This window comes from Pongo abelii, chromosome 8 (assembly GCF_028885655.2).
Source record: "Pongo abelii isolate AG06213 chromosome 8, NHGRI_mPonAbe1-v2.0_pri, whole genome shotgun sequence".
In the NCBI taxonomy this organism is placed as follows: Eukaryota; Metazoa; Chordata; class Mammalia; order Primates; family Hominidae; genus Pongo; species Pongo abelii.
Window position 1 is genome coordinate 75,703,766 of NC_071993.2, and position 20,063 is coordinate 75,723,828.

The 20,063-nt window shown below is 48.2% G+C and overlaps 1 protein-coding gene across 5 annotated transcripts in view; it reads left to right on the forward strand.

Moving 5' to 3' along the window:
• Nucleotides 1–16,429: 16,429 nt before the first annotated feature.
• SLC25A16 (solute carrier family 25 member 16) overlaps nt 16,430–20,063 on the forward strand; it is a 52,586-nt gene continuing 48,952 nt past the window's right edge. For 2 of the 5 annotated variants that reach the window (XM_054523381.2, XM_024253514.3), the window contains exon 1: nt 16,453–16,738. In XM_054523381.2, coding sequence (XP_054379356.1) covers nt 16,609–16,738 — 130 coding nt within the window. In that variant the 5' untranslated portion in view covers nt 16,453–16,608. Of the gene's footprint in view, nt 16,739–20,063 lie in introns of all 5 variants that reach the window. The other 3 variants (XM_054523379.2, XM_054523380.2, XM_024253512.3) reach the window with 2 other exon arrangements.

The following is a 20,063-nucleotide window of genomic DNA, read 5'->3' on the forward strand; positions in this document are numbered from 1 at the left end:
AATTAGCCAGGCGTGTTGGTGGGTGCCTGTAATCCCAGCTACTCAGGAGGCTGAGTCAGGAGAATCGCTTGATTCCGGGTGGTGGAGGTTGCAATGAGCTGAGATTGTGTCACTGCACTCCAGCCTGGGCACCAGAGCAAGACTCCATCTCAATTAAAAAAAAAAACAAAAAAAAAACAAAGAGGCAGGTGCGGTGGCTCACACCTGTAATCCCAGCACTTTGGGAGGCCGAGATGGGCGGATCACCTGAGGTCGAGAGTTCAAGACCAGCCTGACTAACATGGAGAAACCCCATCTCTACTAAAAATACAAACTTAGCCGGGCGTGGTGGCATATGCCTGTAATCCCAGCTACTCAGGAGGCTGAGGCAGGAGAATCACTTGAACCTGGAAGGCGGAGGTTGCGGTGAGCCGAGATCTCGCCATTATACTCCAGCCTGGTCAACAAGAGTGAAACTCTGTCACCAAAAAAAAATAATAATAAAAAACAGAAACAAAAAACAAACAAAAAAGATAGCTAAGGTTCAAGACAATGCTTATTAAAATGTACACCATTTCCCCCCTATTTCATAATATATTGGGGTACATGTCAAATGAGGGAAAGTTTTCAAAGAAGGCTTTTTAGGTAGTTATTGTTATATATGGTCTGTATGGTAATTTTGTGTTGTCTGTATTCAAAAACCGTTTGTCATTTTGGGGATGAAAATAACTTTATTTGAAATGCTAATTCACTGACTAACCCTGAGTCTGGGAATGCCTCCAAAATGTCTAGGTGATGTATTACTCTTTATATAGGATACCTATTCATTGTAAGTTTCACCTTTCCTTCAAAGCAACCCTTGGTACATCATAGGTTTAACACCCATAGCCACCTACACATTCCTTCCAGGGCACATTTACCTTTCCCCAAGGTCTAAGCCCTGGACCTGGGGGTTTGAGGTGAAGAGCTCTACCTGTCTGTGGCTGCCCAAGACCATGCTTCTGTCTGTAAATTCCCCCAATAAGTCATCCCATACTGCCAAACTGGATTTATCTGCTCCCTTCTTTAATTTCTCAGCTCTTTCTGCATTTGAGGTTGGCTTTGCATATACAGCCCTTACATGAAACAAGTGGTGATCCAGCCAGGAGCCAGGAAACCAAAGCATGAGCATGAAGAAAGAAGCATCCTTGGGGAAATCCTGGGGTGGTCCTCCTTATCTAAATGAAGTGGTGCTGCCCATTTGCTAGATACCTGTGGACCATCACGTGAGTACATAAACACCCCCAAAACCCCAGAGAGTCTAGAGTGCTTGTTTGTAAAAAGCCATATGACTCACTGTGGTGAGAAAGGTCAGTGAGCTGCTATGACAGTGAGTTGGCTGCTATTATGGTGTATGCCAGCGACCACAGAAGTACAGGTAGCAGCTACAGCAAATGTCTGAAAGTTAGAAGAACTGCAATTGGAAAGGGATATAAGAAATTCCACGCCGGGCATGGTGGGCTCCTGACTAATCCCAGCACTTTGGGAGGCCGAGGCAGGTGGGTCACCTGAAGTCAGGAGTTTGAGACCAGCCTGGCCAACTGGGTGAAACCGCGTCTCTACTAAAAATACAAAAAATTAGCCAGGCATGGTGGTGTGAGGCTGTAATTCCAGCTACTCGGGAGGCTGAGGCAATAGAATCACTTGAACCCGGGAGGCGGAGGTTGCATTGAGCCGAGATTGCGCCATTGCACTCCAGCCTGGGCAACAAGAGTGAAACTCCGTCTCAAAAAAAAAAAAAAAAAAAAACTTCCACATCTGTGTTAGTGTCTGGTTTGGCAGATAAGCTTGAAACTCAGGAGGCACAGTTGGAAACCTTAGCTTGACACTTTGTACAGTTGGGAGGGAGAAAGCTGTGCCAATGCAGGCTGCCCTTGCCAAACCAGACTGGGATGCAAATATTTGGAATTATTGGGAACCAACTAGTGAGCCAGATAAAGACACAGAGGTTATCTGGGAGGTGGGGGATAATTATCGTCCCTTTTTGAGGGTATGCAGCAGGAAGCAAAAGCCCTATACGTACATCCTGGCCATAAGCAATAGCCTTTGCAGGAATCTTCGACGATCCAAGATTATTCCTCAGAAGAATTATTAGATCTAGCAAAAATTTCCAAACAGCTGCTGAGAGAAAGCTCAGCCACATGGATGGTGCAGCTATGGGACACTGGTGGGGATGACATTTCTCTAGCAGAGAGTGAAGCTGAAAAAAAATGAGTAATATAACCGACTCATCTCACTCTGAGACAGTGTTTGTATTATGCTAGAACTGTCTTGGGTAACTGTAGCCTTGTGGACTGGGATTATAATGACCATGAGAGAGTCTTGGCCAAATAAAAGAGACTTCTCTGGACATAGCTCACCATGGCAGTCTTTGGAAGAAGCACAGAGCACTTTTAGAGAGTGGGGCATGCATTAGGCCCAACAATTTTTTTTTTCTGAGATGGAGTCTCACTCTGTCACCCAGGCTGGAGTGCAGTGGCACGATCTCATCTCACTGCAGCCTCTGCCTCCCTAGTTCAAGCGATTCTCCTGCCTCAGCCTCCCAAGTAGCTGGGATTACAGGTGCCCACCACCATGCCCCACTAATTTTTGTATTTTTAGTGGAGATGGGGTTTCACCATGTTGGCCAGGCTGGTCCCAAACTCCTGACCTCAAGTGATCTGCCTGCCTCTGCTTCCCAAACTGCTGGGATTACAGGCATGAACCACCTTGCCCAGTCAGCCACTAGGTCCGGCCCTGACAATTTGAAGTACCAGAAAAGACTGTGCTTACCACAGGTATGAAAAGCAAATTGTTACAGAATGCTTCACAAGAGTGGCATGGCCTTCTCATATCCCTCTTGAGCCCTCTTATGGGACAAGATATATATAATGTGGGATAAACCATAGCTAATCTTGGAGAGACAGAACAAGGAAGAGACAAAGTCAGATTGGTTACTAGAAAATAAAATAAAATTAAATTAAATTAAATTTAAAAACCAAGTCTGCTAGACCAAAAAGGGAAGCCAAAAAAGCCCAATTAGGATTACCAGGAAACAAATGTGGTATGATCTGATTTCAGCCAAGATAGAAAAAGAGAAAATAGGCTGGGCACAGTGGCGCATGCCTGTAATTCCAGCACTTTGGGAGGCCAAGGCAGGTGGATTATGAGGTCAGGAGTTCAATCAGCCTGGCCAGGATGGTGAAACCCCATCTCTACTAACAATACAAAAATTAGCCGGGCATCGTGGCAGGCACCTGTAATCCCAGCTACTTGGGAGGCTGAGGCAGGAGAATCGCTTGAACTAGGGAGGCAGAGGCTGCAGTGAGATGAGATCAGGCCACTGCACTCCAGCCTAGGCGACGGAGTGAGACAAAGAAAAGACGAAAAAAGAAAAAGAGAAAATAGATCCACAGCCAAATGCAGTATTGGTGGGCCTTTGGGAAGACCTGACTCTTGACCAACAAGTTAGGCCCCTCCCTAGTGCCCCACCAGGAAAGGGGAAAGTAACAAAAGAAACTCCATGTAAAAAACCCTAAACTCGGTTGGTCGCAGCAGTTCATGCCTGTAATTCCAGCATTTTGGGAGGTAGAGGCGGGCAAATCACCTGAGGTTAGGAGCTTGAAACCACCCTGGCCAACACGGTGAAACCCTGGCTTAACTATAAATACAAAAAAATCAACTGGGCGTGGTGGCATGCACCTGTAGTCCCAGCTACTCGGGAGGCTGAGGCAGGAGAATTGCCTGAACCTAGGAGGTGGAGGCTGCAGTAAGCCGAGGTCGTGCCACTGCACGGCAGCCTGGGCAACAGAGTAAGACTCTGTCTCAAAAAAAAAAAAAAAAAGAACCATCCTGGCTAACACAGTAAAACCCCGTCTCTACTAAAAATACAAAAAATTAGCCAGGTGTGGTGGCATGTGCTTGTAGTCTCAGCTACTTGGGAGGCTGAGGCAGGAGAATCGCTTGAACCCGGGAGGCAGAGGTTGCAGTGGGCCAAGATTGTGCCACTGCACTCCAGCCTGGGCAACAGAGTGAGACTCCGCCTCAAAAAAAAAAAAAAAGAAAAAGAAAAGAAAAGAAAAGAAAGGAAAAGAAAATCCTAAACTCTGCATTTCAAGGATTCCAAAGGTGGACTCCTCTCCAGCCTGAAGACCAGGGATGGGGCCAAGGTCACCTCCACCCACAAATAGTATGCGGCATAGGTCCCATGTGGAGCTCACAATCTATTAGATGCCAAAAAACACATAGAGAACCTTGACTTTAGTGGACACAGGTGCAGAATGCAACTAAACCTATGTCATGTTAGATTTCGCTAATGTCTTTTTTTTTTTTTCTTTGAGACGGAGTTTCACTCCTGTTGCACAGGCTGGAGTACAATGGCATGATCTTGGCTCACCACAACCTCTTCCTCCTGGATTCAAGCAATTCTCCTGCCTCAGCCTTCTGAATAGCTGGGATTACAGGCATGTGCCACCACGCCTGGCTAATTTTGTATTTTTAGTAGCGACAGGGTTTCTCCATGTTGGTCAGGCTGGTTTCGAACGCCTGACCTCAGGTGATCCGCCTGCCTTGGCTTCCCAAAGTGCTGGGATTACAGGCGTGAGCCAGCATGGCCAGCCGCTAATATCTTCTTCTTCTTTTTTTTTTTTTGTGAGACAGAGTTTCGCTCTTGTTGCCCAACCTGGAGTGCGATGGTGCGATCTCAGCTCACTGCAACCTCTACCTCCTGGGTTCAAGCAATTCTCCTGCCTCAGCCTCCTGAGTAGCTGGGATTACAGGCACCGCCACCACGCCCGGCCAATTTTTTGTATTTTTGGTAGAGACAGGGTTTCATGATGTTGGCCAGGCTGGTCTTGAACTGCTGACCTCAGGTGATCTGCCCACTTCGGCCTCCCAAAGTGCTGGGATTACAGGTGTGAGCCACCACACCCCGCCATTAATGTCTTCTTTAACATCCCTTTGCATCCTGACTCGCAAGACCAATTTGCTGGGTTTTTGTTGTTGTTGTTGTTGTTGTTGTTTGTTTTGTTTTGAGACAGAGGCTCACTCTGTCGCCCAGGCTGGAGTACAGTGGCTTGATCTTGGCTCACTGAAACCTCCACCTCCCGGGTTCAAGTAATTTTCCTGTCTCAGCCTCCTAAGTAGCTGGGACTACACGCAGGTGCCACCACACCCGGCTAATGCTTGTATTTTTAAAGATGTGGTTTCACCATGCTGGCCAGGCTGTTCTGGAACTCCTGACCTCAGCTGATCCACCTGCCTCGGCCTCTCAAAGTGCTGGGATTACAGGTGTAAGCCACTGAAGCCTGGCTGTTTTTGTTTTTGGTTTTTGAGACAGAGTCTCCCTTTGTGGCCCATGGTAAAGTGCAGTGGTGTGATCTCAGCTCACTGTAAGCTCCACCTCCCATGTTCAAGTGATTCTCCTGCTTCAGCCTCCTGTGTAGCTGGGATTACAGGTGTACACCACCATGCCCAGCTAATTTTTGTATTTGTAGTAGAGACAGGGTTTCACCATGTTGGCCAGCCTGGTCTCAAAATGCTGACCTCAAGTGATCCTCCAGTCTTTGGCCTCCCAAAGTGCTGGGATTACAGGCATGAGCCACCATATCTGGCCAATTTGCTTTTACTTGGGATAGCCGAGGTGGACATTCCAAGTGTTGCCCCAGGGTTATTTACATAGACTCACTATTTGTCATGGTATGATTGTTAGAGGTTTGACCCTATGTCCACCACCACTTGCTGTCATATGGCTTCATTACGTTGGTAATATTATGTTAACCTCTGAAGATTTGTCAGTGTTACAGCAATAGCTTGACACTTGTGCACCCTTCTCCAATCCAGAGGATGGGCCATCAACTTGCAAAAGATACAAGGGCCAGGACCGTCTGTAAAGTTTTTAGAGGGTCACTTGATCGGGTAAGACACACCTTATCCCAGGCACAGTCATTGGCAAAATATAAAAGTTTTCCATGCCTAAAACAGGTAAACAGTTACAAAGTTTCCTCAGTCTTTTGGGATACTAGCAGGCATCATTCCACATTTAGCTCAATGTTTGTATCCCCTATACTGACGAGTAAAGAAGGGATCTAGTTAGTGCTGGTATAGAACACAAGAGGAAACATTTGAGAAGGCTAAAATGCTAGTGGTTCAGGTAAAAGCCTTAGGTTCCCCTTTTCCTGGATAGTGATGTCTTTAGATGTGACCATAAATGCTGAGGGGACCAGTTGGGCCCTCTGGCAAGTCCAACATGGGAAAGCAGTTCCTCTAGGATTTTGGTCACAACTCTGGACCAATAGTGCTGAAACCCACTATTCCCCACTTGAAGAACAGATCCTGGGGGATGTACAAGGTCTTATAGCATGTGAAACCCAAAACTGCTGCTTTGCCAATAACAGTAAGGCCAAGTCTCCTTGCCAGGCATGGCAGCTCAAACCTGTAATCCCAGCACTTTGGGAAGCCGAAGGGGAAGGATCACTCAAGGCTCTGAGTTCCGGGCTGCAGAGAGCTTTGATGGTGCCACTGCACTCCAGCCTAGGTGACAGAGCAAGACCTTGTCTCCAAAAAAAAAAAAAAACACAAAAAAACAAAACAGGTTTCCCTCTCAGAGGCTGGATGGAAGCGTTGTTTGCCAGGACTGCCTCAGCTATTGCCCAGGCCTCCACTTTACAAAAGTGGCGTACATACCTGCAATAATGTAGTGCCCTCTCCATGAGTCTCTTCAGAGATGAATTGCATGCTATCTTTTTTTTTTTTTGAGACGGAGTTTCGCTCTTGTTGCCCAGGCCGGAGTGCAATGGTAAGATCTTGGCTCACCGCAACCTCTGTCTCCCAGGTTCAAGTGATTCTCCTGCCTCAGCCTCCCGAGTAGCTAGGATTACAAGCATGCACCACCACGGCCGGCTAATTTTGTTTTTTTGGTAGAGACGGGGTTTTACCATGTTGGTCAGGCTGGTCTCAAACTCCCGACCTCAGGTGATCCACCCACCTTGGCCTCCCAAAGTGCTGGGATTACAGGCGTGAGCCACAGTGCCCGACTGTCCATGCTATCTTAAGGCCAGTACACTATGAGACCAGTGCTGCCCCTACTGCAGAGTGTGTACATGGAGGCATGACCCTCATTCTTGAAAACACTTGGTACTCAGATGGGTTGAGGTAACCTGTATGGATGGACACACAGTAGCTGCAGCTTTCCATACACAGGCAGATACCTTACGGTTTGAGAAGGGAATGCAGCAAAGCAGTCAATAGGCAGAACCCTGAGCTGCACAATTGGTTTGTACCCATGAGCCATGGCCTATATATAGTTCTCTGTGCAAATAGTTGGGCAGTATTCAATGATCTTTGCCAGGAGTGGTGGTTCACGTCTATAATCCCAGCACTTTTTGAGGCCGAGATTGTTTGAGCTCAGGAGATTGAGACCAGCCTGGGCAACACAGTGAGGGCCTCATCTCTACAAAAAAATTAAAAATTGGCTCGGTGTTGGCTGGGTGCGGTGGCTCACGCCTGTAATCCCAGCACTTTGGGGAGGCTGAGGCAGGTGGATCAAGAAGTCAGGAGTTCGAGACCAGCCTGACCAACATAGGGAAACCCCGTCTCTACTAAAAATACAAAAATTAGCCGGGCATGGTGGTGGGTGCCTACAGTCCCAGCTACTCGGGAGGCTCAGGCAGGAGAATGGTGTGAACCCGGGAGGCGGAGGTTGCAGCGAGCCAAGATGGCACCACTGCATTCCAGCCTACAGCCTGGTGACAGAGCAAGACTCCGTCTAAAAAAAAAAAAGTGGCTCGGTGTTGTGGTGCATACCTGTAGTCCCAGCTACAAGGGAGACTGAGGCAGGAGGATTGCTTGAGCTCAGGAGGTTGAGGCTGCAGTGAGACATTATTGTGCCAGTGGACTCTAGCCTGGGTGACAGAGCAAGACCCTGTCTCAGTAAAAAAAAAAAAAAAGGGGACCTTATAACTTGGCTTGCCCCAGTGGGTTGGAATGACTAGCACATACTGTGGGGAGCTGCCACGTGGAAAGTTATTTGGGAAAAGCTATAAGAACTCACTGCAAATCTAATTGTGTATCATGTTTCAGCACATTGGTCAGATTCAACCCCCACCCCCCACCCCTGTAACATGGAGGCTGGTACCCTGGCAAAAATTAGAACCCTGGCTCCCTTGCAATTCTCTGAGCTAGCTGATTGGCACATAAATACAGTGGGCATCACAGTGTATGAGTGGGCTGGCGAATAGCAAAGGGAGCAGGATTGCCCCTCTGCTATGCAGATTTAGCAGCAGCAGTCACACTGTTCAGTTTGCTCCCACCTGTGCCCCCGCTGCATCCCACATAGATCTGGACACATATATGAGACAGCCACTCCTGTGAGAGGCTGGCAGATAGACTACAATGGACCCCTGCCAGTAAGCTTGGAATAAAAGTACATACTAACATGAAGACACCATCACAGGATGGTTACAGGCCTTCCCTTGTAAAAGGGCAAACCAAATAGCCACCATTAAGGGCTTGGAACAACTCAGTGTCGCTTATGGATACTCTTGATGCATTTGTAGTGACGTAGGCACACATTTTACTGGGCATGATGTCCAAGATTGGGCACTTGAAAGGGATATAGACCAGAGATTTCATTTGCCATATAATCCCCAAGTGGCAAGGTTTATTTAAACAAAAAATGGCAATTTGAAGACACACAGTGAATATTTTTGCAATCCAGAACATTGCATGGGTGGGAGGTTTTGCTTCAGGCAAACCTTAATTTGGCCTTAATTAGAAACTTTAATTAGGGCCGAGTAAGGTGGCTTACACCTGTAATCCCAGCACTTTGTGAGGCCGAGGCAGGCAGATAACTTGAGGTCAGGAGTTTGAGACCAGCCTGGCCAACATAGTGAAACCCCATCTCTATTAAAAAATAGAAAAATTACCTGGGCGTGGTAGTGTGCGCCTGTAATCTCAGCTACTCAGGAGGCTGAGGCAGGAGAACTGCTTGAACCTGGGAGGCAGAGGTTGCAGTGAACTGAGATCATGCCACTGCACTCCAGCCTGGGCGGTAGAGGGAGACAACATCTTAAAAAAAATAAAAGAAACCTTAATTTGGGCCAGGGGTGGTGGTTCACATCTGTAATCCCAATGCTTTGGGAGGCCAAGGTGAGAAAATTGTTTGAGGCCAGGAATTGGAGACCAGCCTGCTAGGCAACATAGTGCAATCCTGTCTCTTCCAAAAAAAAAAAAAAAAAAGAGAGAGAGAGAGGGAGCGAGATAGGCATGGTGGTGGCATGCAACTGGAGTCCCAGCTACTTGTGAGGCTGAGGCAGGAGCATCACTTGAACCCAGGAGGTCTAGGCTGCAGTTAGCTATGATGGCACCACTGCACTCCAGCTTGGGCCACAGAACAAGACCCTGTTTCCAAAAAAAAAGAAAGAAATCTTAACTTGGTTGAAATACATTCTGTGCTGGTACCATACCATGGACTCAGTACCACCACTGGGGAGGGTCTATTGATCACACTTATAAAGAAAGTCTGGGCGGGGCGTGGTGGCTCATGCCTGTAATCCCAGCACTTTGGGAGGCCAAGGCAGGCAGATCACGATGTCAAGAGATCAAGACCATCCTGGCCAACATGGTGAAACCCTGTCTGTACTATAAATAGAAAAATTAGCTGGGTGTGGTGGTGCACACCTGCAGTCCCAGCTACTCGGGAGGCTGAGGCAGGAGAATCGCTTGAACCTGGGAGGTGGAGGTTGCAGTGAGCCGATATTGCGCCACTGCACTCCAGCCTGGGTGACAGAGTGAGACTCTGTCTCAAAAAAACAAAAGAGTCGGACCAGATGCATGTCTACCAGTGCTCATAACAGGCCAACAGCAAATGCTATTTAGCACTCCCCAAGACCTTGATCCAGGGAGGAGACACTTTTTTTTTTTTTGTGATGGAGTTTTGCTCTTGTTGCCCAGGCTAGAGTGCAATGTCATGATCTTGGCTCACTGCAACCTCTGCCTCCTGGGTTCAAACAATTCTCCTGCCTCAGCCTACCGAGTAGCTGGGATTACAGGTATGCGCCACCACCCCAACTAATTTTTTATTTTTAGTAGAGACTGGGTTTCTCCCTGTTGGTCAGGCTGGTCTTGAACTCCCAACCTCAGGTGACCCACCTGCCTCGGCCTCCCAAAGTGCTGGGATTACAGGTGTGAGCCACCACGCCTGGCAAGGGGAGGAGACACTTGAATGAGGGTTGGACTGGCAACTTCCGGAACCAGGTTGAACAGGGCCTTTCTTGCCAAAGAGCAAGGGATTTCCTGGCCAGTGTAAGTGGTCTGTATTGATCCTGTTGGAGTCTGGGCCAAAATGCTCCACATGCCAATACATTGGAACAAGGCTTCTTCTAAAGGGAACCTTGATCAGCCGTCTGACATGGTCTTCTGCTGCTCCTGTAGTCTTACACATAATACTGGCACCTTTGTCCCTTGGGCAACGTTTGGTATGCGCACCCCCAGCCCATAATCCTTAGGCTGCCTATGTCCTCACTAACGAGATGAAACTACCATAGTCATTCCGCTTGATGGAGAAGAACTCCCCCACCAAGTATCTACTAAACATTTGTATTTCCACTCACAGTCTTCTGTTCCTCCTGGTGCTCTGCCCTACAGAAGGAGAAATGAACCTCTTTCTAGAGTGTGTTTCTCTACCCTTTCTTTCTTCCAGTGGCTCTCCTCCTGGTTTGGCTATGGGTAAATGTGGTGACAAAGGCATTTTTAATTCTGTGCCTTATATTTGACCTATGATATCTCGTCTGTTGTATTGTTGCTGCAGCCTCCGCTTACCACTAGAAAACAAACTGATGCAACATGTCACCCACGCTGTGGAAATAACTTCAGCGTCTCCCACAAGGCTCAGGGGCTATTGCAGAAGAAGTAGGTGCATCAGATTGTAATAGATGCATTACAGGGGTCGAATGTGGGGACAAGAGTGACTTTATTTTGGCCGGGTGAGGTGGCTTATGCCTGTAATCCCAGCACGTTGGGAGGCCGAGGTGGGCAGATCACCTGAGATCAGGAGTTTGAGACCAGCCTGGCCAATATGGTGAAACCCCATCTCTACTAAAAATACAAAAATTAGCCGGGAATGGTGGCGTGCGCCTGTAGTCCCAGCTACTCAGGAGCTTGAGACAGGAGAATTGCTTGAACCTGGCAGGCGGAGGTTGCAGTGAGCCGAGATCGTGCCTTTGCACTCCAGCCTGGGTGACAAGAGTGAGACTCCATCTCAAAAAAAAAAAATACACAGAAAAAAATGTGTGTGTGTGTATATATGTATATATACACACACATATATATACACACACATATATATGTATGCACACACACACACATATATATACATACAAGAAAATTAGCCGAGTATGGTGGCTTGTGACTGTAATCCCAGCTACTCGGGAGGCTGGGGCAAGAGATTCGCTTGAATCCAGGAGGTGGAGGGTGCAGTGAGTGGAGATCGCGCCACTGCACTCCAGCCTGGTGACAGAGCGAGACTCTGTCTCAAAATAATAATAATAATAATAAAAAGGAGAGAAAAGAGATAGTGAATTGTGGTAGGGATTGGTAATTTTAAATATCGTAGTTAGGCAAGGCCTCTTTCAGGTGTCATTTTGTGTAAATACTTGGAGGGGAGAGAAGGAGGAAATTACAAGGAATATCTAACAGTACAGGCAGAAGACATAGCACATGTATAGGCCCCGAAGGAAGCATGTTTGGTGTTTATGAAAAACAACAAAGAGGCCAGCATGACTGAGGGGAGTCCTAGTTGTGGAGGTCAGAGATTTAGTAGGAATTCACAAAGTCATTGTAAGGATTTCCGCTTTCTCTATGTGGAATGGGAAGCCATCAGAGGGTTTTTGTTTTTGTTTTTGTTTGTTTGAGATGGAATTTCGCTCTTGTTGCCCAGGTTGGAGCGCAATGGCACGATCTAGGCTCACAGCAACCTCTGCCTCCTGGGTTCAAGCAATTCTCCTGCCTCAGCCTCTTGAGTAGCTGGGATTACAGGTATGCGCCACCATGCCTGGTTGTGGCTCATGCCTGTAATCCCAGCACTTTGGGAGGCCGAGGCAGGCAGATCACAAGGTCAGGAGTTCAAGACCAGCCTGGCCAACATGGTGAAACCCTGTCTCTACTGAAAATACAAAAATTAGCATGGCGTGGTGGCACGCACCTGTAATCCCAGCGACTCCGGAGGCTGAGGTAGGAGAATCTCTTGACTCCGGGAGGCGGAGGTTGCAGTGAGCAGAGATCGCGCCACTGCACTCCAGCCTGGGTGACAGAGCAAGACTTCGTCTAAAAAAAAAAAAACCATAGTTGGAGACCGGGCACAGTGGCTCACACCTGCCACCCTAGCACTTTGGGAGGCTGAGGTGGTATTACTTGAAGCTAGGAGTTCGAGACCAGTCTGGGCAACAGAGTGAGACCTTGTCTCTACAAAAAATTTAAAAACAGGCTGGGCGAGGTGGCTCACGCGTGTAATCCCAGCATTTCAGGAGGCCAAGGCGGGTAGATCACCTGAGGTCAGAAGTTCAAGACCAACCTGGCCAACATGGTGAAACCCTGTCTCTACTAAAAATACAAAAATTAGCTGGGCCTGGTCGTGGGCGCCTGTAATCCCAGCTACTTGGGAGGCTGAGGCAGGAGAATTGCTTGAACCCTGGAGGCAGAGGTTGCAGTGAGTTGAGATCGTGCCGTTACACTCCAGCCTGTGACAAAAGTGAAACTCTGTCTGAAAAAAAAAAAAAAAAAGAAATTTAAAAACAAATTAGCCAGACATAGTGGTGCATGCCAGTAGTCCCAGCTACTTGGGAGGCTGAGGTGAGAGGATCACTTGAGCTCTGGAGTTTGAGGTTGCAGTGAGCAGTGAGCTGTGATCTTGCCACTGTACTTCGCCTGAGCAAGAGACCTTGCCTCAAAAAAAAAAAAAAAAAAAAAAAAAGGTGGGGGGGTGGGTGGGGCCGGGGGCAGTAATTCATGCTTGTAATCACAGAACTTTGGGAGGCCAAGGTGGGTGAATCACCTGAGGTCAGGAGTTTGAGACCAGCCTGACCAACATAGTAAAACCTTGTCTCTACTAAAAATACAAAATTAGCCAGGCCTGGTGGTGCATGCCCGTAATCCCAGCTACTTGGGAGGCTGAGGCAGGAGAATTGTTTGAACCTAGGAGGTGGTGATTGCAGTGAGCCGAGATTGTGCCATTGAACTCCAGCCTGGGCAATAAGAGGGAAACTTCAACTCAAAAAAGAAAGAAAAAAGCCATGAGGCTGGGTGAGATCTCTAAGAGCAAATATAATCATAGAATAGAAGAGACCCATAGACTAAGCTCTGGGACACTAGGACATCTGCAAATGTACGTTTTGCAGAGGCACATGCACAGAAAAAGAAAGAGATCAGTATCTGTAAAGGGAAGGCTGGAGTAAGTATTTAGAAAAAATATGATAGGTAATTTCTGAAAGGGAGGATAAAAGTTCAGTACAACTTTGGTCACAAAGATTGGGAATGAGTTTTGTCCAGGCTGGAAGTGATATGGGGTCCACAGTAAGAGAGAAGTGCTTGTAAATGTTGGTTAATAAATAAGAGTCTTGGATACAGTGGGACCAGGGAGATGAACCTGGAAGTTTCCTCAGAGTTTAGGGCAGAGACTTGAGGTTGGTAGGAAGCAGAGCTCAGTGGAATTTGTAAAAAGTGAAATAGAGGTTCCTCTTCAAAGACTTTCCTCCCCGTCTAATTAGGAATAAATAATAACTTCTCTTTTTTTGTTTTTTGAGACGGAGTCTCACTCTGTTGCCCAGGCTGGAGTGCAGTGGTGCGATCTCGGCTCACTGCAAGCTCCACCTCCTGGGTTCACGCCATTCTCCTGCCTCAGCCTCTCGAGTAGCTGGGACTACAGGTGCCCGCCACCACGCCCAGCTAATTTTTTGTATTTTTAATAGAGAAGGGGTTTCACCGTGTTAGCCAGGATGGTCTCGATATCCTGACCTCGTGATCCGTCCACCTCAGCCTCCCAAAGTGCTGGGATTACAGGCATGAGCCACCACGCCCAGCCAACTTCTCTTAAAAGCAAAATTTATTCAAAGACCTGTGCTAACATTCTTAAATATCTGCTAGCCATAATAAAAATAATCAATGTACTTTATGTTTTTAGCTCCCACAATTTAGTCTAAATATTTGCCCTGGCATGCTTATACTGGTCCAAGCAAGCATTAGGTCATAACCTGTTCCTCTTCCTTATTTAAAAGTGTTTTTACCTTTCTCAACATTCCACAAGTTACTTCCTCCTTCCCTTGTTCCCCTCTACCTTTGCCTCTTTTAAAAAGTTCTAAGTTACTAGCCAATCGAAACAAACACAAAATGTGAGGTCCTGTTCCAGCCAATGGAAACCGGACACAGCAGTGGGGTAGACGCGTCAGGTCATAAATGACCCTGTCTCCTTTGTTCAGTGTACTCTCCTGGCAAAACTGCTGGCAAGTGTACCCTTTCTGCAAAAAGTAAAAATGGCCTTACTAAATAAATTAAGTTTATGTTCAAGTGCTATTTATTTACGGCACCAAAAAACAAACATTTCAAACAAATTGGAGAACTAAGTGGAAGACAGATTCAGGATTGCCTGAAAAGGCAGAACTATTTGTGAAATGTGTAGGGCCGAAAAGAAAGAATCACCTGCTTTAGCAAGACTATATATATATATATATATATATATATATATATTTTTTTTTTTTTGAGATGGAGTTTTGCTCTTGTCGCCCAGGCTGGAGTGCAACAGTGCAATCTCAGCTCACGCAACCTCCGCCTCCCAGGTTCAAGGGATTCTCCTGCCTCAGCCTCCCGAGTAGCTGGGATTACTGGCACCCACAGGCACCCTCAACCACGCCTGGCTAATTTTTGTATTTTTAGTAGAGACAGGGTTTCACCATGTTGGCCAGGCTGGTCTCGAACTCCTGACCTCTGGTGGTCCGCCAGCCTTGGCATCCCAAAGTGCTGGGATTACTGCGTGAGCCACCACGCCAGGCCTAGTTGTGTTTTTTTTTTTGCAGAGGTGGTAGGGGTGGAATGGAAGCTTAGTGGGGGATTTAGGGATGGCAGAAACTGATGTTCAGTGAGGAGCTCTGACAAGGCAGAGCTGATTTGGTGGGAGATGAAAGCAAGTCCAAACATGCCTGAAAAAGCGAGAAGTCGCAGGTTAGAAAGGCTGCATTTTAGGAGGTCAGAATACAGCTCGGAGATCAGGGCGCAGAGGCTCACGCCTGCAATCTCAGCACTTTGGGAGGCCGAGGAGGGCGGATCCCATGAGGTCAGGAGTTCGAGACCAGCCTTGGCCAATATGTTGGAAACCCCGTCTCTACTAAAAATACAAAAATTAACCAGGGGTGGTATCGCACGCCTGTAATCCCACCTACTAGGGAGGCTGAGGCAGGAGAATTGCTTGAACCCAGGGGGCGGAGGTTGCAGTGAGCAGAGATCTGGCCACTGCACTCCAGCCTGGGCAACAGAATGAGACTACGTCTCAAAAAAAAAAAAAAAAAAAAGCGCGATAGGCGATTACTGGTCAGTGGTCAATATAGGTCAAGGGACGAGACAGGAGAGAGCTTTCTAAGGTTGTGGGCTTTTTTATTTTTTATTTTTTTGATGCGTAGTCTCGCTGTGTCGCCCAGGCTGGAGTGCAATGGTGCGATCTAGGCTCACTGCAACCTCTGCCTCCTGGGTTCAACCAATTCTCCTGCCTCAGCCTCCCCAGTGGCTGGGATTACAGGCGCCCGCCCTCACGCCTGGCTAATTTTTTGTATTTTTAGTAGAGACGGGGTTTCACCATGTTCGTCAGGCTAGTCTTCTTTTTTTTTTTTTTTTTTTTTAGATGGAGTCTCACTCTGTCACCCAGGCTAGAGTGCAGTGGCGCTATCATCTCAGCTCACTGCAACCTCTGCCTCTTGGATTCAAGTGATTCTCCTACTTCAGCCTCTCGAGTAGCTGGGATTACAGGTGCTCGCCACCACGCCCGGCTAATTTCTGTATTTTTAGTAGAGACGGGGTTTCACCATATTGGCCAGGCTGGTCTCGAACTCCTGACCTTGTGATCCGCCCGCCTCAGCCTCCCAAAGTGCTGGGATTGTAGGCGTGAGCCACCGCGCCCGGCCTCCAGGCTAGTCTTGAACTCTTGACCTCACATGATCGGTCCGCCTGGGCCTTCCAAAGTGCTGGGATTACAGGCGTGAGCCACCGCGCCCGTCCAGGTTGTGGGTTTTAATGGGACCATCTCACTGCCTACCGTTTCCTTTTTCCGTCCGAACAGAAGGGGCCTGAGCAGTGAGCTGACAGTGGCGACGCCCGGTGAGGCGGGATGGGGGAGTTTACGAGCCTGGGTGACGCCCCCTTCCACGTCCTGGCCCCGCCCCTCCCGGCAGAGCCCCTTGGCGCGTGACACAGGCCCCGCCCTTGCCGTACGCCATCAGCCGGCGCCGCGCCGCCGGGTGTTACTCTGCCCCGCCGGCGGGGCGGTCAGTATCCTGTCACCGCCTGTTCTGGCTATGGTACCGTCCGGTGTTCTGTAAGTTGGCAACCTAGGCTCCTGACGCGACCCTGGTCCTGATGGCGGCGGCGGCGGCCGCGGCAGCCCTGGCGGCGGCCGATCCCCCTCCCGCAATGCCGCAGGCGGCAGGGGCCGGAGGGCCCACAACCCGCAGAGACTTCTACTGGCTGCGCTCCTTTCTGGCCGGAGGTGGGTCCATGCCACGAAGAGCCAGCCGCGCTCTGGGTGGCGGGGGCAGGATTGTGGGCAAGTGGGATGCAAGCGGCCTCTATGACGTTCCTGGACTCTGGCTGCTTCAATGTTCTGTTAGATGTCTGCCCTGACCTGCTGTAACCTCTTTCTAGTAATCACTTGACTAATGACAGCCAGGTTATGGGGAGTGGGACCTTTGGCACTCCGGCAGAGGCTGGGGAGGTGGAAGGTCTGAATCAGGCACCCATTCTTCAGGGCTGGATAACAGGGAAAAGAGGAGGATCCCTTACAGAGACCCTGGGGTTTTAGTGAGACATGCTGGGCACTCCTTTCTTTTATAAAAACCATGAGTGACCCAGTGTAGACTTGGATTTTGCTGTTTGCTTAAAGGAAAACAAATATTGCAGATCAGCTTTTTAATGACGACTGGAAAATTGTGCAAAACTGTCTACAGCCAAAACTGGTTCCAGTGATTCTAGTAAACTGTGACACAGTACTTGACAAGCCCTATTATTGATGTGACTTTGGGATCAAAAAGTTCATATTGTCTCTTAGGAATTTCCTGGGCCTTCAAGCTCCACCCTTCCTTAATTACTTCTCTGGGTTGTCATTACTTAATTATTTAAGATTCAAAAATTTAAAAATTCCACATTGAGGTTGTGTGCAGTGGCTCACTACTATAGTCCCAGTTACTAGGGAAGCTGAGGCAGGAAGACTGCTTGAGCCCAGGAGATCGAGGCTCCAGTAAGCCATGATCACACCACTACCCTCCAGCCTGAGCTACAGAGAGAGACCCTCTCCTAAAAGAAGAAAAAAACAAAAACAAACAAAAAAACAATAAAAATTCGCTGGGCAGGGTGGCTCACGCCTGTAATCCCAGCACTGGGAGATTGAGGTGGGCAGATCACTTGCAGTCAGGAGTTTGAGTCCAGCCTGGCCAACATGGTGAAACCCTGTCTCTACTAAAACTACAAAAATTTGTCAGGTGTGGTGGCACTCGCCTGTAATCCCAGCACTTTGGGAGACTGAGGTGGGCAGATCACTTGAAGTCAGGAGTTTGAGACCAGCCTGGCCAACATGGTGAAACCCTGTCTCTACTAAAACTACAAAAATTTGTCAGGCATGGTGGCACTCGCCTGTAATCCCAGCTACTCAGGAGGCTAAGGCAGGAGAATCGCCTAAATCACTGCGGAGGTTGCAGTGAGCCGAGATCCTGCCATTGCACTCCAGTCTGGGTGACAGAGACACTCCATCCCAAAACCAAAATAAAATAAAACAAAAAAAACCTCACATTATGAGGATTTGTAGAAAGATAATATCTGAAGACTGCAGCAGTATTAATTTTGTTGTTGTTGTTGTTGTTGTTTTGAGACAGAGTCTCACTCCCTCACCCAGGCTGGAGTGCAGTGGCATGATCTCGGCTCACTGCAACCTCTGCTTCCTGGGTTCAAGTGATTCTCCTGACCTAGCTTCCCAAGTAGCTGGGATTACAGGGGAATGCCACCGTGCCTGGCTAATTTATTTATTTATTTATTTTTGAGACGGTGTCTTACTCTGTCACCCAGGCTGGAGTACAGTGGTGCCATCTCAGCTCACTGCAACCTTTGCCTCCTGGGTTCAAGAGATTCTCCTGCCTCAGCCTCCCGAGTAGCTAGGACTATAGGTGTGTGCCACCACACCCAGCTAATTTTGTATGTTTAGTAGAGATGGAGTTTCACCATGTTGGCCAGGATGGTCTCGATCTCTTTTTTTTTTTTTTTTTTTGAGATGGAGTCTCTGTTGCCCAGGCTGGAGTGCAGTGGCATGCTCTCGGCTCGCTGCAATCTCCGCCTCCCGGGTTCACGCCATTCTTCTGCCTCAGCCTCCCGAGTAGCTGGGACTACAGGTGCCCGCCACCATGCCTGGCTAATTTTTTGTATTTTTAGTAGAGACGGGATTTCACCATATTAGCCAGGATGGTCTCGATCTCCTGACCTCGTGATCCGCCCGCTTCCGCCTCCCATAGTGCTGGGATTACAGGCGTGAGCCACCACGCCTGGCCTGGTCTCGATCTTTTGACCTCGTGATCCACCCACCTTGGCCTCCCAGAGTGGTGGGATTACAGGCATGAGCCACTGTGCCTGGCCCTAATTTTTATATTTTTAGCAGAGACAGGGTTTTACCATGTTGGCCAGGCTGGTCTCAGACTCCTGGCCTCAAGCAATCTGCTCACCTCTGCCTCCCAAAGTGCTGGGATTAAAGGCATGAGCCACCAATCCAGGCTTTGGAATTTAATTATTTTGTTCTTTTGCTGATAAAATGACATTTAGGCCAGATGAGGTGTCTCACGCCTGTAATCCCAGCACTTCAGGAGGCTCAGGTGGGCAGATCACCTGAGGTCAGGAGTTCAAGACCATCCTGGCCAACATGGCAAAACCCCATCTCTACTAAAAATACAAAAAAACTAGCCAGGCTTGGTGGCACGTGCCTGTAGTCCCAGCTACTTGGGAAGCTAAGGCATGAGAATCGCTTCAACCTGGGTGGTGGAGGTTGTTGTGAGACAAGATCGCTCCACTGCACTCCAGCCTGGGCAACAGAGCAAGACTCCCTCTCAATTAAAAAAAAAAATGACATTTATTCACATGGAAAATATTCGAGTTCCAACTATGTGCCTCTGACTTGCTTGGTATAAATCAGAGAACAAAAGATCTATGGCCAGGTGCAGTGGTTCAGGCCTCTATTCCCAGCACTTTGGGAGGCTCAGTAGGGGGGATAGCTTGAGCTAATGAGTTGGAGACCAGCCTGGGCAACATAGTGACACCCAGTCTGTACAAAAAATACAAAAATTAGCTGGGTATGGTAGCGCCCACATGTTGTAGTCCCAGCTACTCAGGAGGCTGCGGCAGGAGAATCACTTGAACGTGAGAGACGGAGGTTGCAGTAAGCCCAGATTGCAGCACTGCACTCCAGCCTGAGCAACAGAGCCAGATTCCGTGAAAGGGAAAAAAAAAGAGCTATCGTTGTTGGCTAAGTTAAATGCACTTTGACAAACATGTTGTGTAATGACCACCACAGTCAAACTATAGAGTAGTTCCAAAATATTTCCACTTTTTTTTTTTTTTTTGAGACATTCTCGCTTTGTTGCCTAGGCTGGAGTGCAGTGGCCCGATTATCACTGCAACCTCCACCTCCCGTGTTCAAGTGATCCTCCTGTCTCAGCTTCCAGAGTAGCTGGGACTACAGGTGGGTGCCACCACTTCTGGCTAATTTTGTTTTTTTTTGTTTGAGAAGGAATCTCACTCTGTTGCCTAGGCTAGAGTGCAGTGGTGCAATCTTGGCTCAC